The sequence below is a fragment of the Brachyhypopomus gauderio genome, chromosome 4 (assembly GCF_052324685.1).
Source record: "Brachyhypopomus gauderio isolate BG-103 chromosome 4, BGAUD_0.2, whole genome shotgun sequence".
Lineage (NCBI taxonomy): Eukaryota > Metazoa > Chordata > Actinopteri > Gymnotiformes > Hypopomidae > Brachyhypopomus > Brachyhypopomus gauderio.
The window spans coordinates 9,731,421-9,751,348 of record NC_135214.1 but is presented as its reverse complement, the minus strand read 5'-3'; the positions used below and the strand labels follow the sequence as shown (position 1 = coordinate 9,751,348).

General features: G+C 42.7%; 2 protein-coding genes across 12 annotated transcripts in view; one reads left to right on the top strand and one right to left on the bottom strand.

Moving 5' to 3' along the window:
- The window catches only part of rubcnl (rubicon like autophagy enhancer), a 29,106-nt gene extending 18,733 nt beyond the window's left edge, over positions 1-10,373 (bottom strand). The window contains exons 1-3 of one of the 2 annotated variants that reach the window (XM_077002055.1): positions 10,239-10,373; positions 8,723-9,428; positions 161-222 (exon numbers count right to left, since the gene is read on the bottom strand). In XM_077002055.1, the coding sequence (XP_076858170.1) occupies positions 161-222; positions 8,723-9,413 (753 nt within the window). In that variant the 5' untranslated portion in view covers positions 9,414-9,428; positions 10,239-10,373. Of the gene's footprint in view, positions 1-160; positions 8,690-8,722; positions 9,429-10,238 lie in introns of those variants that run through there. The other variant, XR_013130367.1, reaches the window with a different exon arrangement.
- A 496-nt stretch (positions 10,374-10,869) lies between these two features.
- The window catches only part of lrch1 (leucine-rich repeats and calponin homology (CH) domain containing 1), a 110,793-nt gene continuing 101,734 nt past the window's right edge, over positions 10,870-19,928 (top strand). For 7 of the 10 annotated variants that reach the window (XR_013130369.1, XR_013130370.1, XR_013130368.1 and 4 more), the window contains exon 1: positions 10,870-11,228. Coding sequence is in view for 7 of the 10 variants with exons in the window: in XM_077002061.1 (XP_076858176.1) it covers positions 11,009-11,228 (220 nt within the window). In the remaining 3 variants the exon portion in view is untranslated. The remainder of the gene's footprint in view (positions 11,229-19,928) is intronic. The other 3 variants (XM_077002062.1, XM_077002056.1, XM_077002058.1) reach the window with 2 other exon arrangements.

The window sequence follows — 19,928 nt, the reverse complement described above, 5'->3', positions numbered from 1 at the left end:
TATATATATATATATATATATATATATATATATATATATATATATATATACATGTAGGGACACAGTGCGTATTTTGATTACTCTACAAACTAAGACATAAAATTATGATAAATTTAAGATAAACTTGACAGGCACAAAAGCTCACACTTTTTCTGTTTACCTGGTCAATATCCATACTTTTTCTGTAGAAGTCCCCAGCAATTTGTTCCTCATTCACAGAACCTTATAAAATCACAAGAACATGTGAAAAGTGCTTGTATGTATATATCTGTGTGTAAATATCATTCATGCATCAAATTATGAGATGGAATTTAACTCGTGTTCCATTGTATTTACTTAGCTAAGTGCCACCATGCTATGTAATTGAGTCAGTTTGTTTTCAGGTAGTAGTACTGCCCCACAGATAAGACTATTAATTTAGATTTGTTGAATCATGTAAGTGCAGTGATTCATTAAAAAAAACTAAAGAACAGTGATATGTAATGAGTTTGTGGCTTGTGGGCCAGGCCCTAGTACATGGCTAAAGTGTATGTTGATATTTCAGTGTCACCGAAACTTGAACTTGAAACCATAATTTCTTGAAAAACATTTGTGAGAAATTTAGTCAGGTATGCAAAAATTCAAGTCAAAATTCAGGTTCAGATCGATATTCAGGTTAAGGTTAGGGTTGAAATTCAGATTCAGATCCAAATTCAGGTTCGGGTCCAGATTCTGGTTCGGATCGAAATTCAGGTTCAGGTTGAAATTCGGGTTGGGAATGTATCCGGGGTACTTAGGAAGAGCAAATAAACTGAGAGCTAATTGAACTCACATCTGGCCAATCACAAAACATCTCGGAGGTCATTGGGAGGCATGTCTTTCAGCTAAGCTGCTGACACTGCTGACGAGTTTTTCTAATTTCATGATTGTTTTTCTAAATTTGTTAAAAAGTACCATTTTTGTACTATTCCTAACTCTTTGCCTTCCTAGAGATTTTTTACAAGTAGTTTTATTACAGTCAAGGTGAGCAGTTAGTTGCCTGTTCCTGCCACAAAGACCAACTATCAGTTCCCAAAATAGTTTACTAGCGTAAATTCCTAAAATCACTAAACGCGGTAAGTTTTTGATTTATGTATGGCTGCTTTTGGTTTGTTTCCCTGTTCTGAGTATGGAATGTTTAGCTTGGACCTTTTCGCCACTGACGGTAATAGTGATAGCAATTTTGAGAGGTGCTAGTTAGTTACTTCTCTCGTGGCGAAAGTAGAAAGTTTAGAGTGCCACGTCAACACATTGTTAAGGGATAGAGAGAAAGAGTCAGTTGTAACTGTGGAAGCACCACGCAAAGTGACTCCAGTGTTAGAGCCCTCACAGCGGGGTGCATGGGTGAAGCCTCGCCGGCATATTCAGGGAGCAAGGGCTGCAGCTAATGCTAATGCCAACACTAGGTCACCAGAACATCACTGCCTGGTTCACGTTTCCAACAGGTTTTCCCCACTGAGTGAAGCAACCGCTGTCTTACGGTTACAGACAGTTGTTTACTGGGAGCCAGAGCACCGAACATTAGTGGCAACTTTATCTAATATTAGATATTCGAGGATAGTTATACATATGCAACAGTCTGTAACTAAGTAACTAAGGCGAATATTAAAGAGGTGATTAAATTGGCCCAGATAATGTCAGATGCAGTAATCTGCTCTGATCGCAACCCAATATGGCAAGACAGCAGGCTCATGGCATTAAACTGTAAAACTTTCGCGGGCAAGCCTAGTCTCTTAGGCAAGGATGGTGTCCACCCCACCCGGAATGGCACCGTCTTGCTTTCCTGCAAAGCAGCCTGTTAGTTAGTCGGCATAGTAGTATTAGGAGCTGCTGACTATCCAGAGTCGTGACCAGGCCGCAGACAAACAGGCTAAACCGACTGTCTGCGAGCTGCCAAGGGGCGTCACCTAGTTCCAACAGAATTCAGAATGTGTCTCAGCCCTGGGTTAAATTCAATTTTAGGAAACTTTAAATAGTCCATCCTAAGACTAACTAATCTGATTACTAATAACTAACTAATCCATATTAGTTATGATAACTAATCCAACTAATGTTAACTAATCCAACCTCGCATCCGATTATTAATACCGATCTGAAAATCAATTTACCATATTTTCCGGACTATAAGGCGCACCTAAAAGCCTAAAATTTCCCCAGAAATCGGAGATGCGCCTTATAATACGGTGCGCCTTATACGTGTACTGAGTACTGCACGTAAACCAATCAGAGAACACTAACACTAACGTACTGTAGTATTCTCGGTACGTTAGCGCAGTAATTAGAGATTACTACGTAATACACAGTACCGGTACTTAGGCTTACTGTGACGCCGGGGGCGTCGGGACAGAGGCAGCCGGAGACGTGGGTTGGACAGAAGGTGGTTTATTATCCATGGCAACCAGTAACACTCTTAGCGCATACACAGTAAGTGATGCAAGGTAAAGCTCGTAGCGCACACACTGTAGATGCAAGGTAAAGCTCATAGCGCACACACTGTGGATGCAAGGTGAAGCTCGTAGCGTACACACACGGTAGGGAACGCAGTGACGGACTCGCTGTCAACCAGAGACGCTCGTGTAGCGGCAATGTGCAGCACTGGACCAGACGACCTGCGGGCTTAAGAAGTGCAAGGTAAACAAGAAACAGGCGCTCAGTATGATGGTGATTGCGACTGTGGGAGTGGTTGCGTGCGCGGGGGTGTGTGCTGGGATCGGCTGCTGGCCGGGTTGCGTGCCCTCTGGTGGCGACCCGGCCCCCTCACCGTGACAGAGCCCTCCCCCAAGGACCCCTCCCGTCGACTCCCACGCGGTCTTCCCCGTCGCCGCGGAGCTGGCTGGTCTGGATGTTCCCTGTGGAAGTCGGCGATAAGGGAGGGGCCTACCACTTGAGAGGCCGGTATCCAGGAGCGCTCCTCCGGTCCGTATCCGACCCAGTCCACCAGTTACTGTAAGCCACCTTTTCTGCGCCTCGAGTCCAGTAACCTCTCCACGAGGTATGCGGGTCCATCCGACAACTGCAGCGGCGAGGGCGGCCGTGACGTCGAGGCCTCCTCCAATGCACCTGCTCTGTATGGCTTGAGAGCGGACACATGAAATGCACGTGACGCACGTCTGTCTTCGGGCAGACTGATGCGATAAGTAACTGGGTTAAGCCGCCTCAAGATGACGTACAGGCCGGCATATCTCTCCCCCAGTTTACCTCTCCTGCCCAGGCGTCCAACTTCGGTGCAGACCCACACCTTATCCCCTACCTGATAAGATGGGGCCTCTCCCCTCCGACGGTCGGCTTTCCTTTTGAATCGCCGGATCGCCTCCCTCAGCCGCTGATGGGTGTCCTCCCACACCCGCTCGCTCCTCTTACACCACTCCTCGACGATGGGCTGGTCTGAGGACGCGGCGTTCCAAGGATAGAGCGGCGGCTGGCGACCGAGCACGCACTCGAACGGTGTCTTCCCCGTGCTGGAATGTGTGAGGGAGTTCTGTGCGTACTCGGCCCAGGGCAGAAGGGCGCACCATGTGTCCGCATGCTCGCTGCAGTACACGCGCAGGAACTTTCCCACCTCCTGGTTCGCTCGCTCCACCTGTCCGTTAGCCTGCGGATGGTAACCAGAGGTTAGGCTAACCGTTATGTTGAGCTTGGATAGGAACTCCCGCCACACACGCGAGGTGAACTGCGGTCCCCTGTCCAACACGAACTGCCGGAATACGTGCCGAAACAAGAGATCCGCAGTCTCCCACGCGGTGGGCAGGCCCCGCAGGGGAAGGAAGCGAACCATCTTCGAGAACCGATCTATCACCACCATGATGATTCTCCACCGTGTTCTCTTCGGACGGGGGGAGGTCCGTGACGAAGTCCAGAGCGATGTGCGTCCATGGCTGCTTGGGTGCAGGGAGAGGGAGCAGCTTACCCGCAGGAGGAGTGTGTGGCCCCTTGCACCGTGCACACACCGCGCAGGACGCCACCTGCTGCAGTATGTCCCGGTGCAGCCCCGGCCACCAGTAGCGAGCCCCCAACAACTGAGCCGTTTTTGACACCCCTGGGTGCCCCGTCCCCACTGACGTATGAGCCCAGCTGATGAGGGCACTATGGTGCACCGGGGGAACGTACTTACGGTGCGGCGGGCAACCTGGATGCGGGTTCGCTGCCTCGATCTCCCGATTGATCTTCCACTCCAAAGCTCCCAAGACGCACTCAGGCTTAAGCACCGGCTCCTCGCTCGTCGACTCCGTACTGCCAGGAAAGGACCTAGATAGCGCATCCGCACACTGGTTCTTCTCTCCTGGCCGGTATGTCACCTGGAACTTGAAACGAGAGAAATACAGAGACCACCTGGCTTGACGGGCGTTCATCCGTTTCGTGGTCCTGATATATTCCAGGTTTTTGTGGTCAGTAAGCACGGTGAATGGATGCTTACCTCCCTCCAGCCAATGTCTCCACTCACCGAACGCCTTCCGCATAGCCAACATCTCACGGTCTCCCACCCCGTAGTTGCGCTCGGCGGCGGTGAGCTTCTTAGAATAGAAGGCTACGGGACGGAGGGAGCTATGCTTTTTCGGCCGCTGTGACAGCACCTCGCCTACTCCCACGTTCGACGCGTCTACCTCCACTATAAAGGGACGGTTAGGAATTGGTTGGTGCAGAACCGGCGCGTCGACAAACGCTTGCTTCAGCTGGTTGAACGCTCTCGTAGATCTCTCTGTCCAGCGAAGCTTAACTCCTCCCCCTCTCAGCATGTCAGTAAGGGGCTCTGCGATCTGGCTATATGCGCGAATGAACCGCCTGTAGAAATTCGCGAAGCCCAGAAATCTCTGCAGCTCGCGCCGTGTGTGAGGCTGCGTCCATTTCACGACCGCCTCCACCTTCCCGTGCTGCATGTGCACGCAGCCTGGCCTAATGGTGTAGCCTAGGAAGTTCATCTCACTGAGATGGAACTCGCACTTCCCAAGCTTGCAATACAAACGATTGCACAAGAGCGTGCCCAGAACTGCCCGTACATCACGCACATGTTGGTCGTAGGAGGGAGAATAGATCAGGATGTCATCGATGTAAGCGACAACGCATCTATTCAGATACTCCCTTAAGACCTCGATAATGAACGCCTGGAAGAACGACGGAGCAGACGCCAAGCCATAAGGCAAGACGCGATACTCGTAGTGCCCCGTAGAGGTACTAAACGCCGTCTTCCATTCATCACCCTCACGTACGCGAATAAGGTTGTAGGCGCTGCGCAGATCTAGTTTAGTGAAGACTTTAGCTCTCCTTAACTGCTCCAGTGCCGACGGCACTAGAGGCAGCGGGTAGGCAAAGTTCACTAAGAGGGAATTGAGCCCTCGGTAATCTACGCATGGCCTCAGCCCACCGTCTTTCTTCTTTACGAAGAAGATGCTTGCTGAGGCGGGAGAGGTGGAGGGAGTAATATAGCCCTGAGCGAGAGCCTCCTTAACATACTGAGCCATGACCCGCTCCTCTTCCTGAGAAAGTGGATAGACTCGACCGCGCGGTGGCGTAGTACCTGCCTTGAGGGTGATGTGACAGTCCCAGGGTCGGTGGGGTGGTAACTGGGTTGCCTTGGCAGCGCTGAACACCTCCGCTAGATCACGGTACGGAGCGGGAATGACTGCGGTGGAGCTGATGTTAGGGCTCTCAACACTGGTGGATTGCGCGAACACACGGGAGGGAGACCGGGTGCCCTGTAGGGGCGCTACCCACTTTAGCAGCTTACCCGTAGACCAGTCGATGACGGGGTTGTGGAGCTTAAACCATGGGAGACCTAATGTGATGGAATAGCGTGTGGAAGGGAGTACAAAAAAACTGATCTGTTCCCTTCGGCCCTGAACGTGTATGGTGACTGGTGCAGTGCGGTGAGAAATAAAACCCCCGCCCACAGGTCGCCCGTCCAGTGCGTGCACGCGTCTCGGCTCCTCGAGTTGGATCAGGGGCACCTGATCAGCTGGCCATTTTCCGTACATACTGTCGTAAAAGGATTACGGAGAAAAAGATTGAACCCAGCCACATCACCAACATGGACGAGGTCCCCCTCACTTTCGACATCCCCGTGAACCATACTGTGGAGAAAAAGGGGACTAGCACGGTATCGATACGCACCACGGGGCATGAGAAGTCGGCGTTCACCATTGTTCTTGGCTGTCAAGGTAATGGACAGAAACTACCGCCTATGGTAATTTTCAAAAGGAAGACGCTGCCGAAAGAAAAGTTTCCAGCCGGAGTCATAGTTAAGGCTAACCAAAAGGGCTGGATGGACGAGGAGAAAATGGGAGAGTGGCTGAGAGAGGTGTATGTAAAGAGACCGGGTGGTTTTTTCCACACATCACCGTCCCTGCTGATCTGTGACTCCATGCGCGCTCATCTCACAGACAACGTTAAAAAGCCATATAAAGAAAATTAATTCAGAGCTTGCCGTCATTCCGGGAGGATTAACAAAAGAACTCCAAGCGCTGGACACTGGTGTTAACAGGGCGTTTAAAGTAAAGTTGCGGGTGGCCTGGGAGCAATGGATGATAGACGGCGAACACACATTTACTAAAACTGGGAGGCAGCGGCGGGCGAGTTACGCCACCGTTTGTGAATGGATTGTGGATGCCTGGGCTAAGATTTCTGATGTAACTGTTGTCCGAGCTTTTGCGAAAGCCGGCATCATTGCTGAACAGCCACCTGGCGATGAGACTGACTCGGACATTGATGAGTGGGAACCCGGACTGCTCGTTAGAGAAATTGCACAGCTTTTTAATTCAGACACAGAGGATGAGGACTTTGATGGATTTGTGGGAGATGAGTGAGTAAAAATAATGTGTGTTTGTGTGTTTTGTCAAGTAGTAAAGTAAACTTCAATTAAAAATCATCGTTTCACGTCCTTTACTTTTCTTGTAGACCGTATGTTTTAGCATGTGCCTTATAATACGGCGCCGTACAGAATAATATAGTTCCGTACAGAATACCGGTAAGTGCCGTACAGAAATAGAGTCCGTAATTGAGCCTGCGCCTTATAGTATGGTGCGCCATATTGTCCGTAAAATACGGTACTCAATATTCTATGGATCAGTTCTAAAGCAGTTATTGTAAACAAGATTAAAAGCAACCAGAAAATTGATGTTCTGTCAGCGATTTTGCAGCAAGTTTAGCGGTATGCAGTGACAAAATAATAGTGTAGGAGACATTTTGAGAAGGCAGAGGATCTGCTGAAAAGCTCCTTTACTTCAATATTGAACTGTGTCAGCATTACACAAAATGTAACATGACTTAATCATTATTGTAATCATACCCCAGATTTAATTTTGACACTGGGTATTGACGTAGATAACATAAATACGTTCCCACATACTGCAGCAATCTCCGACCACTATCTGGTCTCATTTGAGCTACATCTTGACCTGAATACCCGCTCGTTTCCTCGGCATTGTATAAAGCACTCCATATATTCATCATCCGAAACACAGTGTATTGAAACCCTCCCAGATTTAAATACATTAGCCTACTCACCATCAGATCCAGAGGAGTTAGAGTAGTCTAAGTAGTAGTCTAACCAACTGCTTAGAGAACACCTGCAAATCAACGCTAGATAAAGTAGTTACACTCAAACATAAAAAGATTTAAAAAGCTCACCCCATGGTACACCGGCCAAATGCAAAACATCACGTAAATTAGAGTGGAAATGCCTATCGAATAAGCTGAAAGTATTCCACTGTGCCTGGAAGGACAGCCTTATTGAGTACTAAAGCACACTCTGCATACTTAGCCTCATTGATTGACAATAATAAAAACAATCCTACATTTCTATTTAATATTATTTCTAAACTTACAAAAATCAAGCAGGCGCTGAACCTCAGATTCCAGGAAACTTAACTAGTAATGTCTTTATGGATTTCTTTGATAATAAAATAGAGAATATTAGACTAGGATAGGAATCACATATTTGAAAAGTTCCTATCTGGATTTAGGTCCCATCATATTACTGAATCAGCCCTAGATAAAATAACAAATGATCTCTTTCTTGCCTCAGATCAAAGCTATGTATCTCTATTAGTGCTTCTTGGTCTTAGTGCAGCTTTCGACACAATATATCACAGGATGCTGCTAGAAAGGTTAGAAAACTGGGTTGGAAGTTCATACATTAATATGCGAATATTTTAAGAATATTTAAAGTTTTATATATGTTGTACAATCTTTTGATTTCACTGTATTTAACATATTATATATATATATTTATGCATGTTTTGTATGTGTATGAATGTATATGCGCGACAAATACTGAGACGAGGAGAGACAAGCCTTTCCTGCTGTCTACCCTGGGTCAGCCACCTCCTGTCTAACCAGCTATGGATGAAGCATAAACCTACTGCCCTGGCCCCTCTCACCACCCCAAATTCTCCCCTGCTACAGCTGTAACTTCATGGCCATGGACTACTGTTACTGACAACCAAGAAGTCTAGTACTCTTAAGAAATACAGACACATTGTCTCTAGGGATAACACCTATAACCTGAATTTCGACCTGAACCTGACTAAATTTCACAGATTTTTTTTCACAGATGTGTAGATATGTGTATTATGTGACATAAACATGGTATAAAAACAAAGCAGACAGACTACTGGTTTGTGTTTTCTTGTGTGTGTGTGTGTGTGTGTGTGTGTGTGTGTGTGTGTGTGTGTGTGTGTGTGTGTGTGTGTGCGCGTTCTTTTAACTTTACCCAAGATCAGATCTGTGTCACTGTCGGCTCTGGCTTTATCTGAGTGTGGACCATCATTCAGTGGCTGATATAGTCCCTCAGAGAGAGACCAAGCCCTGGGCTTGTTAGTGTGGCACAGGGAGTTCTGTAAAGGGTTTGCTTGCTTATCCCTGTCTGTGGCTTCTCCTACCTCACCTGAACCACAGAGTTTTACTGTCTGTTTTACTTGATCTTCAGAAATACAGTGCAGAGCCAAGGGTAAATTTTGGAGAAACCGCTGAGCTGTTTTTAATGATGAAAAAGTTGACTGTTGTTTTTCAGGAAGTTTTAGCAGGCTTAAAGATCCCAAGAACTGCTTTCTGTCTGGGGTTGCAGAGGTATTCTGGGCTGGTGGTGTAGAGTACAGAAGGCAAGAAGTAGGTCGTTCCAAAGACTGTCCAATGTCTTCCTCCTCTTGGCAATGGGCTCGACGCAGTATGACAGGACTGCTCCGGGGCAGGTGGTACCATTCTCTCTCTGGGTCCAATTGAGTGACGGAGTCCCATCCATTTTGGCTGCTTCCAGAATAAGAATTCTGTGTAATTTGACATCTGTTCTGAGAAACTTCAGTGCTATGATTTCTACTTTGTGGTGTGGATTTGGAACAATGGTTGTCAGTAGAAGTAGGGGAAAATTCCAGTATGGAGTTGGTTAACTGGAGAATATGTTTCATTCTCTTTGTATCTACCTGAAAAATGTTTGAAAAAGGGCAGTGACAGGAAGTATGACAGACAATGTGTAACCAATACACCACTACAACAACACTACAACAACTCAGTTCATCCACACCAGACAGTAAAGCTTGAAGAATATTGACAAAATTCAAACACTTAAGTCATTTTGACTACTGCATAACTGTAATAAGTTAGCGTAGCTATAAATTTATCATAAACCATGATCACAGTCTTAAAAGTACAATGGTTTATTGTTATTGTTTTAAATGTCTGAGTAAATTGAGCTTGATAATTAAATAAAAATATTTTTTCTTCATAACTGGCTACTTGTAATCTTAGTAATAATAGTTACTCATAATATGAGTAACTCATAAAATTAGTTACTCATAACTCATAATCTTAATTTAAGTATGTGGAAACAGCCAAAATACTACCCGTGAGCAAACACCCAACGAAACAAAATACTCCACATTGAAGCTGCCGACAATGTACATACATTCATTACACATTCATTTTGATAATATACAATAAAACTGAAAAAAAGTCAGAGGGCAAATCAGTGGTAGTGCATTGTTATTCCAAATAAGATACGTTGGCACCCCAAGCAGCATTTAAAGTGATATAAATGTAGTTTTATACGTTTAGAAACGTGTCGCTTTTGACATTTCAGGAACTGTTTTGGTATAGCTATAAGACATATTCTTTAGTAAATGCCCACACGTATTTCTTTTGTTTCTACAATTGCCTAAATATGGTACAATCTCTTAGTGGTCCACAATTGCAGTAAAGGTTTACATACTAATAGACATGTTAAGTCATCTTACCTGTTACAGTTGTTGGCACTTCTTTCGTGTTGGGCAACTGTACTGTTAGTTTTAACATAGCATTTAGTATAAAGTTTTATTTCTGTGGTTCTTCATGTTTAATGTCATAGTTTCACTTTCTGGTCTGCAGTTTAACATACAAATATAAAAAGAGGAACAATGTGACTGTACAGAACTTTTCAGTTCCAGTAGACTCAGGGGATGTGGTGTACCCAAGGGGCAGATCAAGCCAAAAGTTGCAAACAGTTGAAAAATGGGTATGCATTTAAAAGAGAGTTACTGCTTTTGTAGGTTTGTCATAAGTAGAGTGTGCATGTAAGAACTTCAACAAAGACAACATGGACACATTTTTAAAACACTAGATAAAAACTTCTATTAAATTTAATATATTGTCAATACTTTGCTTGGGGTAAAATGAGGTAAAATGCTTTTGGCTCCTCAATAAATCAGTATCTAACTCCAAACAAAAAATAATCGTTTTGTGTCTTTGGACTGTCAGCATCCAAAATATACAAAGTGGTGTAGGATGTAGCCTCCTGCTATACATTAAAAAATAACCAGTAGAGGGCACAACCGTGCAGGGCTCAGCCTTCATCTACAAGTAACTACAATTGACCGTGGCCAATAGTTTACAGCAACTGCGCAGACGCGTTTAGAATAGCGAATGCACACAGGTCCAGCGCACCAGACGAAAAATCGAGCATTGGTATTAGCTTGCGCTGTCTTTTGGATATAACACATTTTATTTTATCTTGTTTTTCGGGGTGAATATGGCGACGCTGGCACCAGAGTCTTGCCCCCAACCCCAGCTAGTATCTACATCGAACCTTGGCGCACTAGGCTCGAATAGAAACCTGCCCCTCAGCCGTGGCTTGGAAAGAGCGTTGGAAGAAGCGGCAGACACCGGATTTCTGAACCTCAGCGCAAGAAAACTCAAAGAATTTCCCAGAACAGCCTCCAATTATGATTTAACCGATATTGTTGAAGCAGGTAAACAATTAATATTTCAGCACATTTTGTTTTTCTTCTCGTCAACTTTAGCTATCATTTCTTTTGATAACCTCTTCAGGCATGTATTTGTAGATTAGATTTGTAGATGTTTAATAAACCTCGTTTATGATGCTGGCATAAACTTAATACCTCCTTGGCTTTTAGGTTGAACGGCCCAGTCAGTCACTATTCAGTGTGGTACAGTAGTATACTCGGATGTTTAGAACACAGTAGGTGTTTAGAATACCATTGTGTGAGGAGGGCCGGCGAGGCTGTGGGCCAGGCAGTAGGCTTCAATTGCAACAAAAACGCCGCCTAGTCCTGGCTTTTACGGGACATGAGACCATAACCAGGTCGCACAACAGCCAACACGAGTACATGAAAATGCTGGATGTTGTCCATGCGCAGAGGACTCTGGAAATCCCCTCATCTCCTTTAGTAATAAAGTAGAGTACAGTTCCACGGTTATGTTTTACAAGTCAGAACACATTGGCAAACGAATTATTTAAATGTTGTAATGATTGCTTTGCCTGCATTAGGCCTAACTTGCCATGGCTAAATTGTGCTCTTTCTAAAAGGTTGGAGTGTTTTAGAAAGATGCATTTTGACTTTGTCAGTAATTTTGCACAGTAAAGATAAGATACAGATACATGTCATTTGACGATCATCATAACTGAGAGTAACCTAAATCATAATTTATATAATAATTATAATTTATATAATTGTATGGTTAGACGTTAAGTACAGACCTCGACTAGGATTGAGACACTTAACGGCTTCATAGTGAACAGTTTGTGCACAGGTAGCAGTGTTGACATGTTTTGGTTGAGTTGCTTCTGACCTTAGATAATTCTTTCCAATTCTTTTATATGTAGGCTACTGGCAGATTCAGGGGGTGCAGATTCTCAGGTCTTAGTGAGAATGTTACCCAATAAAGTAACAGGAAACAGTATGGCATGGAGAAAAAGCAAATGAAATAACAATGAAAATTGTATTTTCTACGTGTATTAACGTGTAACACCTACATGATATATGTGATGTATTCTGATTGTTAAATATGTTTTAAAAAGGGTGTAGCCAAATTTCAATTCCATCCACTGTCCATTACGTTCAGATTCTCTGCTTGACAGTCTTATGAAATTGTTTTATTACATGCATTAATGTGGGCACATTGAAAATTTCATAATCTTATATGGAACACGTCCTATGGATTTGATAGGTGCATTTTATAGTGCTTATGTTGAATGGAAACACATTGTTTTATAGCTAACTGAATGTTCTGCTTTTTTTGCAAAGATTTGACTTTTTGGCAAAATGCAACAAGGGAAAAGGCCATTTTTGCCAGCACTGTAGCACTGATAGTGTGAGTGGTGCAAATATTGAGAACAAGGTTATGAAAGGTAGTATGATTAGGAAGTAATGTTTCTAAATGATGTTAGTGTGATTACAAAGCAGCAGTTGATTTTAGTGACATCCCAGTGATCTTCTGGATGAATGCCAGTTCCTTAAGTCAAAGTCAAATGAATTTATATAGCACTTTTTACAACACATGTTGTCACAAAACAGCTTTACAGTCACATGGGTCCAGATTCCTAATGAGCAAGGGGCAACAGTGGCAAGGAAAAACTCCCTAGGCAGGGATTAGGAAGAAACCTTGGGAGGACCCAGACTCAAAAGGGGACCCATCCTCCACTGGGCAGTCTGCTAGTAAAAGTCTAATATAATTCTATAGTTATAGTTATAGTTCTAATTCCAGGCCGAGCAATCACAGTCCCTTCAATGTAGATGTTGAGTCACAGTTAGGAGTTTCTTTACTGTAATTAAGCAGCTGTTGTGTTTGTAGCAGTGTTCTTTCTCTTAAATGTGTCTAGTGTGTATATATGTGTATATGTGTGTATATGGGTATATTGGTTTCTGTGTGTGTGAGATACTGGAAAGGGAAAAATTACTTGCCATGGACAAAGTGTTCCCAATCCAGTGACACACACACACACACACACACACACACACACACACACACACAAAATAACAAAAAAGCTTGCATCTAAAAGGAATTAAGTTTTGACTTTAATATTTCAGGCAAGGCCCTTCTCTCTCTGCCCCCCCTCCCATCTCTTTCTACTCTAACCTTGCTGTGGGGAGCTAATAAACATTTTGAAAGCTGATGATCTGTAGGTAATGCATTTTTAATGCTTACATTTACATTTACATTTATGGCATTTAGCAGACGCTCTTATCCAGAGCGGCTTACAAAAGAGTGCTTACCACTGTCCATTTAATAGCAGTGTTCACACACGCTCACACACACACACAAACATATACAGTGAGGAATGTGTCTCTAAGCTCTCCCATTTAGAAATCGCCTGAAATGTTCATCTTAGGTGTCTGAAATTTTCATCTTAGGTGCACATACCCTGTGAGAGACATAATCTAAAAAAATCCAGAAATCACAATGCATGAATGTTTAATTATTTATTGGTGTTACTGCTGCAAATAAGTATTTGAACACCTGCCAATCAGCAAAACATTCTGGCTCTCAAAGACCTGTTAGTCTGCCTCTAAAAAGTCCACCTCCACTCCATTTATTTTTCTAAATTAGAATAATTAGCACCTGCTTGTGTAACCACTACACTGCAGGTCCTTAGCTGCATAAAGACACCTGTCCACCCAACACAATCAGTAAGACTCCAACTACTAACAAGTAGTGTTGCCACCTGTCCCGGTTTTCCCGGGACTGTCCCGGTTTTCACATGCCTGTCCCGGGTTTCCCGGGCTGTCCCGGTTTGTCCCGGTTTTTCTTCTTTTTAATATTCGGTCCCGGCAAAAAAACTAGGTTAGTTCAAACCACGATTCAGACTGTTTCTGCACACTTTAAATCTGTTTTTTTTTCTCGCTGTGTCCATTTTAAACCCCTCCGGTAACATTTTACGTTCGCCAATCGCTCAACAACTTACGTTCACCCCTCCCCCCCGCTCAACAACTTACGTTCGCCACCCCAAATCCCCCCCGCTCAACAAATTGACAGTGTCCTTGTTTTTTGTCAGACCTAGGTGGCAACCCTACTAACAAGACCAAAGAGCTGTCCAAAAACACCAGTCACAAAATTGTAGACTTCCACAAGGCTGGAAAGGGCTACAGGGCACGCAGCCAGATAACCAAGAAGTGACTCCATAAGAAGAATATCAAGGTTCTGGAGTGGCCTAGCCAGTGTGCAAACCTGGTGAAAAACTACAGGAAACATTTGACCTCTGTAATTGCAAACAAAGGGTACTGTACCAAATATTAACATTGATTTTCACAAGTGTTCAAATACTTATTTGCAGCAGTAACACATAAATGATAAGAAAATCATACATTGTGATTTCTGGATTTTTTAGATTATGGGTGTGAGGTACTGGTTTGTGTGTACAAATAGTACAAATATTAGCAAAAGTAGCAAATATTGAGGAGTACAATATTGGCAACAGAATTCATTATGCTGGTCATATTACACTTATGAAAGAATAACAAAAAGTAACAGTAACAAATAATTGATAATAATAACAAATGGTAATAGTATGGCTGTGGCATGTTGCAGCAATAATTTCTCCATTTCCCTATCTCTCGTGTTTGTGTGTGTGTGTGTGTGTATTTTCCATGTTCCAGCTTTAGGAAATGACTGTCTTTGCTGTAGTGTAGCACAATGAACAAGGGAGGAGGCAACATCCTGCCTATGTCTCTATGTCTCTGTAGGAGTGTGTGTAATTATTGTTTATATATATATATAATATTGTGTAGAAGTGTGATAGATAGATAGATAGATAGATAGATAGATAGATAGATAGATAGATAGATAGATAGATAGATAGATAGATACTTTATTGATCCCGAAGGAAATTTAGCAATGTTTTAGCAATGTAGCAAAATTTTGCAATTCAGTGTGCGCGTAGGTGTATGTCCCCATATGTTTACAGGGAGGCCTGGGAATAAGGGAGTAGGCCTAAGTCTCTGGAATAAAGTCACTGAAGAGATAAAATACTAACACGTGCACTCCAACTTCAGCAATCAGAATTATTGCACATGTGTACCAATACATATTAAAATCTAGACCATTTGCAGTGTAAGCTTAATAATTTGTAAATTTTGGTTTCAGCAATGTTTTGCAACATTTTGTAAATCACTGGAAAGATAACAAAGACTAATAAAAAATTTTGTTTGTCTAGCTTGTTTGTTGGGCTCTGTTTATGTTTGCTAGTTGTAGCTATTGGATGCTAGTAGTATATAGCGTTTGGACTCTACCCTTTTCTGACTTTTCAGTATTCCCAGCTCACTTGGTGTGGTATTAGGTGCATGTGTTTATCCGTCTCACTTGTTGCCTTGTGTCATTAATGTTATGCATTGCACTTGGTCCTTGCTTATGTTAAAGTATTTAAAGTTTGTCAATGTGGTACATTAAGTGTAGCAAATTTTAATTTGTCCACATGTATACCAGGGCCACTGGAATGTATGGCTTTTTTTTTCTAAAAAATTATAGTCAGTTCCAGAACAGGCAGCATATGTCTTTTGAAGGCAACTATGTAGACTTGTGGCTAAAATTACCACAGCCTGGGAACTGGCCCTTGGGATGCTTAAGGAGATGAGAAAAGTAGTTTTTCAGTATTTCTGACATTAGATCATGGATTTAGTTGCATCCAACATACACAATCACTTAGCAAACATGTGAATACTTGTATAAGACACCTGAAAACAGGTGAAATACAATTTCCCTTACCTTAGGAAATGTCTTCTGTTGTTTCTAATAACTGGTTTTCAGTGTTGGCAAGAACATTTTCAGTGTCAAGCAGAGCTGCCTGTGGAACAAAGTCTTTGAGAGACTGCTCATATGTTGAATAAACAAGAGATTCTGCTTTGACATGTAGACCCATTGTTTATTTAGGCCCATTGTGAAGACTCTTCTAGTTTTTAATCCCTTTTCTGCAATAAACTCAATTTGAGTTACATTTTCTGCTGGCATTTAGGCTAACTATTTCAATTATCTGTTTTTATCCTGTAAATTTGTACAATTTGTGGTAGCTTGCTAAGTAATTGGTAGCTTGCTAAGTAATTGGTAGCTTACAAAGCTGTGCTTTCAAAATAGCTTCCCTAACACTGGGAAATGAGTAAACTGATCACATGCACAAGAAAAGAAGGCAGGAAATCCTGTCTTGTAAAAAATCACTGTTACTTTTCTTTCAGCAAATAAAATATTATGAAATTTAATATTTTAAAAAGGCTCTGCCACTATGTCAAGTGGGCTCTTAGTTTTTTGGTTCTACTTGTGCAAATGATAAATTCACAGAGTACCCAGCCACATGATCAATAATCAAATGAAGTGTTAGATGAGCATTCAGCAAAAATCACACACTGAAAAACACAATAATGCAGTTGCTTAGTCTCAGTAGCAGAAAATGTATTCCTATTACAACTGTACTAACATTTCAGTGTTAATCAGGCCTTTCTACCTAGAACCCTCTCTTTATCTTTCTTTCTCTCTTTCACACACACACACACACACACACACACACACACACACACACACACACACACACACACACACACACACACACAATTATTATCCATTATCTGTCATTATCCTTTTTTTAGGTGTAGCTTCATCTTGTGGCTAGGGACTACAGTTTCACTGTATGCAGGAACATGAATGTGTGGGTACATGTGTATCTGGTGCATGTTTCTTAGTATCTGTGTGTGTTTGTGTACGCGCACATGCTTACTGCCATAGTAAGGAACATAAGGAGCTAAATTATGTGTAACTGTAGCCAAAGTAAGTGTCTGTGTGTGTTTATTAATCCACATTCTTCAGCATGCCTACTCCAGCTGTGATACTGGAGGGTGTGAGTGTTTTTCCATTTGTGTGAATAACCACACTTTGTAATTACACAATCAGGCTTCTTGACTAACTGTGTGCATGTGTGTCTTTCACAATGATGGCAATGCTCATATGGAAACCTGATTTCCATTACGATTAATTGGAGCACCACCCTAATTAGAGGGAAAATACATTATTAATTCAGTGTCGTCTTCCTATAAGATGTCTTGAGTTTGTGTTATTTCTTGTTTACCTAGAATTAGAATAGCACTTGGTTTTGCAAGTTCACAGGCCTGCATGTGCAATGAGGAATTGATAGACAATGAGAGACTGTTTTCCTTCATTCGCTGGATTTGGATCCTGAAGCTGGCTCGAGGGGTCAGACTACACAAGCTCTTTGCAAGAGTGCAAGTTTTTGATGGTGAATATAAGAGCCAATCTTGTTTTACTGATGATTCAGGGACTGGCCAATTGCTGGTTGAATGACTCTGCGTCAGCCTTTTTCTGCATGAACACCATTTTCATACCTTATGATATGAAACATTAGGATGGGTATGTCATAATTCGCCCTGACTCCCCTGTCGGGGCTGTCTGTGTGCATGCGTTTGGATGTAGTTCTGTGTGTCTGTGTGTGTGTGTGTGTCTATGTGTTAATTGCACCTGTTATTTGTCTTGTTACAGTTGTGTTGCACTTGTTCCTCATTTAGGTTAGAGCAGGGGTGTTAAACATGCGGCCTGTGGGCCGGAACTGGCCCGCCAGGGGGTTCAGTCCAGTCAGTGGAATAAACCTTGAATGTAAAAAATGTAAATGTGCCATATTTTGTCAATTGTGATTTTTCACCGCAATCGAAATTTGTCATCTGCTTTTTACTCATCTGTGCAGTTAGAACACACACACACACACACACACACACACACACACACACACACACACACACACGCACACACACGCACTAGTGATTAGGGGGCTGTGGATCACACGTACCCAGAGCGGTGGGCAGCCCTAGCCCGGCGCCCGGGGAGCAGTTGGGGTTAGGTGCCTTGCTCAAGGGCACCTCAGTCATGGCCTCAGGTCTGGGAATCAAACCCACGACCCTCCGGTCACAAGACCAGTTCCATACCACCAGGCCATTACTGCCCCCATTAATAACCTGCATTATTAAAGAAAAATAAACTCCATTTTATTTAAAATATGTCTACCAGGTGCTTTAGTGAGTTCTATCGCTATACGGGTCCGCTTTTTCTGTTGACCCTGGCACTTAAGTGAAATGTCTTTGCCAAAAAAGAGAAAAGTGGACACAGAGTGTCTGATTTTTCAAGAAAAATGCAAAGTTCAAGAATTGCTTCCCAGATGTGGAAAATGTCACTGTGATCAGTTTTTATGCATAATGCACTAAAATAAATGTTTAACTGAGTAAAAGTGTTGTTGAAATTACACATACTTTTCTTAAAAAGTAAAAAGTTGTCCATAATATATTTAGTAAAAGGACAATTCATTTCATATAAAGCTTTTTATAATTAACTTCTTTGCACTAAGAAAAAAAGTGGACTTATTGTTAGTTCCATGTCATTTTGGACTGAGTTTACTGGTCTGGCCCCCTTAAGATCCGATTAAGTTGTATGCGGCCCCCAGACCAAAATGAGTTTGACACCCCTGGCTTAGAGTATTTAATGTGTGGCGATGTTGTGCTGCTCATCTTTATTCTAGCTCAGTCCTTGTGTGTCTGTCCGATGTCTAGCTCCTGTTAAGTGTTGTTAAGTTCTAAATACGCTATTTCAATTAACGTTTTCACAGCGAATGCCAATGCCTCAGTCTTGGTATTATACCAACCCCTCGTTACAGGGGGAAGTGAACACTCACTTAGCACTTAGCTAATTCACTTAGCACTTAGCTAATTCCTTTCTAACTTTTTTGAAGTTACAAACCACTGATGTTGGCTAATATATTTTATATGCAACTGGTTCCTATAAGATTTAAGTAAACACAATATTTGGTGCAACCTCCCATTACCATCAAAGCAGAATTAATTCTAGGTACACTTGCACAAAGTCAGGGATTTTGTAGCATTATAGCATTATAAGAGTGTGATTAGTCATGTGTATGATTAGTCAGTATTACAGTATTACAATTTTCATTTGAAGACAAACACAGTCAATAACTGAAACAGCTGAATAGGAGGCTTAAAATTGGGTGATGAACATCCAAACTCTGCTACAAACTCATACCTTTGACTTGGAAACAACGTTGCACAACTCAACAATGCACAAAAACATAGGAAAAAAATTGGCTGTAACAGAAGGCGGTTTGTTCTGAAGAGTGGTACAATTACTGTACAGGAAACAGTGAAGAATGTTGGGAGGTTTCTTGCAAGTTTGGGGCTGCATTTCAGCAAATGGATTTAGTGATTTGCAATTGAATTTTTTTTAGACAAAAACTGACTACCACAAATTGGTGCAATGTATAAACACCCATCTGTGAGTTATAGGTTGCTGTTTAGGATGCATTTAATGTAATACAACTTCTTTGGTGGTCTTATAATGAACCATTTAAAATATATTGCAGTTATTTTGCACTATAGTTTTGGATTACGGCTCTGACACCTTTTGGACATCAGCTTGTACCAGGCTTGCCAACTTTTCAAGATTACTTGGAGTGAGATTTGAATCTGGGGGGGGTGGTGAGTGTAAATTGTTGATAGGGGGGGACAGTCGTAAATTGTTGACGGGGGTGGGGGAGTGGCGAACGTAAATGGTTACCGGGGGAGGTGTAAAATGGACTCAAATTAAGTATTATATCGTGATTGGTCGATCGCCAGTGGTTGGCACCAGAGCAATAGTAACTCATTGAATCATAG